Genomic DNA, 5974 nt, shown 5'->3' with positions numbered 1-5974 from the left:
AAGTTAGGTTCTGCCGGGACCTCCATTTGCTGAGGGCCTGACACCCCCTCCTCAGCCTCCTGGAATGTTTGGTGAAGACGCAGAGCTCTTAGGGGATCTGGGCCCTCATGCTCTTCCTTCTGGAATCTTCCCAGAGACTTGTCTTTCTCTCCACCAGGCAGTGCCTGGAAAGCAGGAGCCTTGAGATCCACTCCTGACCTCTGAGTCCAGCCCCTTCAGGACTCACACACTGTTTGAATCCTGCTAGGCGGTCCGGGCAGCGCCTGGCAGCACTGTGGGTCTCCTATTGTGGCGGAGACAGAGAGCATGTCAGGACGTCCATCCCTTAGTGTTGTGAGTGCCCTGCAGTGGGGACATGGTGCCCTTCCCTGTTCCCAAATAATTCTTCTTGCCTCTCACCCTCATCGGATAGTCCGGTTCTCAATAAGAAATTATTCAGGGGTTTTTCACCCTTAGCTATTCGTAGCTGCTGTATGCCTCCAGGCAAGCCACTCTGCTATCCTGAACCCGGAGTAAAATGAGAGGCTAGTCAGGAGTGTCAGAATCGGGGTGGGATTGAAGGGCTCAGGTGTAAGCACAGAATGCAGATGCCTTGCCACCTCACCCCTCTATGGTCACATCTGTGGGGAGTTGGGCACTGGAGTGTCTCCATACCTCACAGCTTCTAGCTTGGCAGGAGGCCTCCCCTAGGAGGGAAGGACATGCCAAGCAGTTCAAGACACAGCCTGCTTTTGCAACACTTGGCTTCCTCCAGCCCCCATTCCTGTCCCACTGGGGGACAAGAGGAAGTAGCTGTCCATACACAAACACATATCTGGGCCCAACTAAGAACTCTGGGGTTCTCACGGGGCCCACCTGGGCCAAAAAGAAGGAAACAGAAAAGGACCAAGGTCTCCAAACAGGGTGGGTTTTTGGGGGTTATCCCTAATGCTGTGTCACAGATGTAGAGGAAGTCCAAATGTCTTCCCTCGCTTTAGGGAACTGGCTGGCGTTTGCAGTCTGCGGGGTCGCGCTGGCATTATGTTACCTGTATGGGGAAGCCCGGCATGTGAGAGGAGGGGAAACCAGGCCTAAATCAGTTATGTGTCAACCGCCTCTGAGCCTCAGGGTCTTTTGCTTCAAAGTGGGATAAAGATACACAGACACATACACACAGAGACAGACAGAAAGACACACACACACACACACACACACACACACACACACACACGCACACACGCGCGCGCCCTGCAACCCCTGCCATGGGCTTGGTAATGAATGGGCCCAGGCTGCAGGAAGGAGAAACTGGTCACCAACAGAGAAGAGAGACTGTAGGATCTTACGACTCGGGCCAGAGGGGCCCTAAGTTAGGTCAGACCCCCAGGTTGTTTGCAGTAGACTGGTAGGAATGTGACTTCTGGCCCGAGGGGGCGTCGAACTCAGAGTATGGGAGGGTGTGGGGTGCTGTGGGAGTTTGGTCAAATTTCTAGAGCATAACTCAGGACCAGCCGTCTGACGAGTCTGGACATGTGAGCCCTTCCAAGAGTTCAAGGAGCCAGAGTAGAGCCAGGGAATGGGGGCCTCTCCTCTGTGGAGCAGGACTCAGGCTGAAAGTGAGGCGGTGTGAGCAAGGAATGACGGAGTGCTTCTTCTTCGACGGTCCCCTCCCAGTTCATCTCCCGGCGGGACCGGGAAGCTCTCCTTCCCACACCGAACCCTACCTGTCCCTAGTAATGCCTTGTAATGGGGGAACCAGACGGCTGGCTTTGCCCACTGCACGAGAGGGGCCCCGAGCCCGACCCCGCCTCCGCCCCCGATTGGGTGCTCATTTAAATGTCCGGCCCCGCCCCGAGCCCCGGGCGCATACATATAGGCGGCTCGGCGGGCGGCGGGCGGCTTTCTGGCGCGGAGCGCAGCGGCGGCGGGCGCAGCTAGCAGGTCGGCTGCGGAGCGGGGGTGCAGCGCGCTTTGCCCCCGTACCCCTCCCCCTCGGACGCAGCCCCACCCCTCCGCCCGCCCGGCCGTCCCAGCCGAACTATCCTCTGCGGCGCCAGCGCGGGGCGGCTCCGGGCGCCCCCAGCAGACCCCCATCATGGGCAGCCAGAGCTCCAAGGCTCCCCGGGGCGACGTGACCGCCGAGGAGGCAGCGGGCGCTTCCCCCGCGAAGGCCAACGGACAGGAGAATGGCCATGTGAAAAGCAATGGAGACTTAACCCCCAAGGGTGAAGGGGAGTCACCACCCGTGAACGGAACAGATGAGGCAGCTGGGGCTACTGGCGACGCCATCGAGCCAGCGCCCCCTAGCCAGGAAGCTGAGGCCAAGGGGGAGGTCGCCCCCAAGGAGACCCCCAAGAAGAAGAAGAAATTCTCCTTCAAGAAGCCTTTCAAATTGAGTGGCCTGTCCTTCAAGAGAAATCGGAAGGAGGGTGGGGGTGATTCTTCGGCCTCCTCACCGACAGAGGAAGAGCAGGAGCAGGGGGAGATCAGCGCCTGCAGCGAAGAGGGCACTGCTCAAGAAGGGAAGGCTGCCGCCACCCCTGAAAGCCAAGAGCCCCAGGCCAAGGGGGCAGAGGCTAGTGCAGCCTCCAAGGGAGGAGACACGGAAGAGGAGGCAGGGCCCCAGGCTGCAGAGCCATCCACTCCCTCGGGGCCCGAGAGTGGCCCTGCATCAGCCAGCGCTGAGCAGAATGAGTAGCTGGGTGGGGGCAGGTGGGTGATCTCCTAAGCTGCAAAAACTGTGCTGTCCTTGTGAGGTCACTGCCTGGACCCGGTGCCCTGGCTGCCATCCTGTGCCCAGAAAGGAAGGGGCTTGTTGTCCCCTTCCAGCCACGTTCCCTCCCTCCTGTGGATTCTCCCATCAGCCATCTGGTCTTACTCTTAAGGCCAGTTGAAGATGGCCCCTTACGGTTTCCCCAGTTAGGTTAGTGATGTGAAATGCTCCTGTCCCTGCCTCCTTCCTACCCAGGCCCCATCCCTGCAGAAGGCAATTGCTGGCTTTTCTCCCCAATTCTTTTCCAAGACGTTTTGTTTATTCTACTTCCGAAGCCCCTGAGTCAGAAGTGGGGGCTTATACACTCCCAAACCCTGAGTGTCCAGCCTTTTCCCTGTTGAGTTTTTAGTCTCTTGTGCTGTGCCTAGTGGCACCTGGGCTGGGGGAGGACATTGCCCCTGTCTGGGTTTTATAACTGTCTTACTCAAGTTCAAACCTCCAGCTTGTGAATCCACCGCCTGACTTGATAGGCAAGTATTAGGCTTTGGGGCGGGAGGAGGTCTGTGATGTGAAACAACTTTTTGTTGTCTTTTCCCCTACCATTGTTGTAAATAACTTTTAATGGCCAAACCCCAGATTTGTACTTTTTTTTTTCTAACTGCTAAAACCATTCTCTTCCACCTGGATTTACTGTAACATTTGGAAAAAGAATAAATGTTGTCCCTTTAGTGGTGATTTAATGAGTGGTCTTCTGGGTCATGGGGTAGAAGACTGGAGCAACCAGAAGACGCCAGGTGAGTCCAAGGGGCTTTCTGGGTGTGAGAATCAAGAACCAGGGACACTGCCAGCAAACAAGCTCGTTCAGGAGGGTATAGAAATGTGCTGTTTTATTACAAAGAGTCTCACAAAATGAAAATATCTCAAAAAGGAAGCTAGGCTAACACCTCCACCTGCAGAGCTGGGGGAGACAGGGCAGTGGGTGTTTTTCTGCTTGCCTGAGTCTGGTGAGAAGAGTATAAACAGAACAGATCTAAAAGTGGCTGATTTTACCTAAGCCTGAAAACGAGGGGTCCCAGAAGACCCAGTCACCCCTTCTAGAAAGCTTAACAAGGGCATCTTAACAGAGCTCCTAAAGCAGGCACTTGGCAGTTCAGGATCTTTTCTTCTGGTTGTTTTCTTTCCACTCAGACCCTATGTGGTTGAAAGCTAAGACCTGAGCAGGATGGACAAGGTGTCTTTGGGAAAGAGTTCCCCCAGCACCAATGCCCTGGGCTCTGGTTCCTATCTAGTCCTTGGAGACATTATATTTAATATATTTTATATAAATACACAGAGGAATAGAAAATATAAAATCTGAGAAATTGGGAAGAAGCCAGAGTTGTAGATCTTGCTCAGGCTAACTTGACCTCTTCTTTGACCCTGTGGAGAAAACAGACTGCCATGAGAAAACTACCTCTAGAGGGCTGGAGAGGGATGGCTACAATGACTTCCACAGGACCCTGGCTACCCCAGGTGATTCCTGGGGGCTGGGGCTTCCTAAGTTATGCAGAGACCCTGAAAGGGGCCTTTGTATGCTGAACCAGCTGTCCCTGCCCCTTCCCTTGGTAGGACACAAGGGGGGTGATGCTCCAATAGGCCAGCAGCTCCTTCCTCACCCTTTGGCTTCTGGCTTCTCCTCCTTGGTTTTTTCCTCTTCTGTGACTTCTGGAACATAAGAGCAAAGGGCTGGTTGAAAGCCTCTGAAGACTCACTCAGCTCAGGCAGTGAGATCTTCTATCCTGAAACCCCATCTTCAACATTACAGTTCACCGGTTATAGAAAAATATCCCAGGTCCTCTGGTGAGTCTGGCTAAAAACAAACAGGTTAGACCAGTTTCCCAGCCAGTTTCAGCCAGAACACAGGCAGAGGCAGCCCCCTGGGAAAAGGGCTTGGGTGCTATGTGAGAGGCAGGCTCAGTCAGCAGAGACCAAGAGTCATTGTTTTGTGGGTCTTGCTACTTCTAGAAGCCACTGAAAGGCTCAAGGAACCCCCACAGAAGTTGGTGGGGCCCAGGTCAACCCTTTTCTGTGCCCTACATAGACCCATGTCCTGGTCCAATGCAAACTCACCCTTTTTCTCTTCTGGATCTTTTTCTTTTTCATCCTCTGTTTTGACTCTTTTGGCTTTTTTGAAATTAGAAGAGTTCTTGCGACCACCTTCTCCCTCCTCATCTGAATCAGAAAATTCTTCTTCACAGGCAATCCGTTTGTCAGAGGAGCAGACTGGGGAGAGAATGGACAGAAACATGGGTATGGGAGTAAGGGACTATTTCAGGATCTATGCCCAATGTTTTGAGTGTCCTTCAAGAAATGCCACAGGGACTGAGTGGCAGAGTGGTGCCTGGCACATATGAGAAGGTGCTGGGTTCCATCCTCAACATCCCTCCAAAGACACCAGAAGATACCAAGACAGGTGGGAGTAAGGAGTCTCAAAGCTAAGAATTCCCCCCCACCCCCACCCCGCAAGACAGGGTTTCACTGTTTAGCTCTAGCTGTCCTAGAACTCACTCTGTGGACCAAGCTGGCCTTGAACTCACAGAGACCCACCTGCCTCTGCCTCTTAAGAGTGCTGGGATTAAAGGCTTATGAAATCAACACGCAGCAAAGCTAATAATAGAGTTTGGAAGAGATGAGAAGCAAAGGGAAGTTTAGAGCTGCCTATTGAGCAGGGCATACAGTCCCCTGGATCTAAGTCTTACTGGAGATGCGTTTGTCAGGGTCTTCTTCATCCTCGTCACCACTCTCCTCTGGGATGGCATCCTCAGGGATTGCCTGCATTTGGACGCCAGGCGCATGGGGCAGCATTCTCAAGTTCTCAAAGAGCCGCTGCCTACAGTTAACGGGATGGGCTATGGTTAGAGACAGAGCAGACCTGGCCTGTCAAGAGGCAGCTTGGCAATGCACTCACTTGATCTTCTCCAGGTATTCATTAGTGTTCTGGTTAGTCATATTGGAAGGGCTGATGTGAAGTTTGAAGTCCGGTCCAAAGTATTCAAAGTAGTCATTGTATGGTAGTTCTGAGGGAGCACAGGAGAGCAGAGTCAAGACACAGCCAAGACAGGGCCCAGAAAGAAGCATATGGAGCTTCCTCTGGGTCCATTTACTCACCTAGAAAAGACTTGGACACCTACAAAAGTTTAAATTTTTTCTGTTGTGTCTTTTTGAAGACAGGGCCTCTCTGTGGCCAGGCTGGCCTGAGTTTCCTTCCCAAGGGCTGGAATTACCCTTAGGACCTGTACCTGGGTG

General features: G+C 53.5%; 2 protein-coding genes across 3 annotated transcripts in view; one reads left to right on the top strand and one right to left on the bottom strand.

The window, feature by feature from the left end:
• The first annotated feature begins 1872 nt into the window (after positions 1-1872).
• On the top strand, positions 1873-3417 carry Marcksl1 (MARCKS like 1). The gene has a single exon (XM_050151915.1). The coding sequence runs from the start codon at positions 2072-2074 to the stop codon at positions 2672-2674; it is 603 nt and encodes a 200-aa protein (XP_050007872.1). The 5' UTR covers positions 1873-2071; the 3' UTR covers positions 2675-3417.
• Positions 3418-3559: 142 nt separating this feature from the next.
• The window catches only part of Hdac1 (histone deacetylase 1), a 26505-nt gene continuing 24090 nt past the window's right edge, over positions 3560-5974 (bottom strand). For both annotated transcript variants that reach the window (XM_050151742.1, XM_050151743.1), the window contains 5 exons: positions 5637-5745; positions 5428-5558; positions 4799-4951; positions 4345-4393; positions 3560-4108 (listed from right to left, as the gene is read on the bottom strand). In XM_050151742.1, the coding sequence (XP_050007699.1) occupies positions 4081-4108; positions 4345-4393; positions 4799-4951; positions 5428-5558; positions 5637-5745 (470 nt within the window). In that variant the 3' untranslated portion in view covers positions 3560-4080. The remainder of the gene's footprint in view (positions 4109-4344; positions 4394-4798; positions 4952-5427; positions 5559-5636; positions 5746-5974) is intronic.

Source organism: Alexandromys fortis, unplaced genomic scaffold (genome assembly GCF_014885135.2).
Source record: "Alexandromys fortis isolate MF-2015 unplaced genomic scaffold, M_Fortis_MF-2015_v1.1 scaffold_26, whole genome shotgun sequence".
NCBI lineage: Eukaryota > Metazoa > Chordata > Mammalia > Rodentia > Cricetidae > Alexandromys > Alexandromys fortis.
Note: the sequence above shows the minus strand (reverse complement) of the source record. Positions and strands in the feature narration are given on the sequence as shown.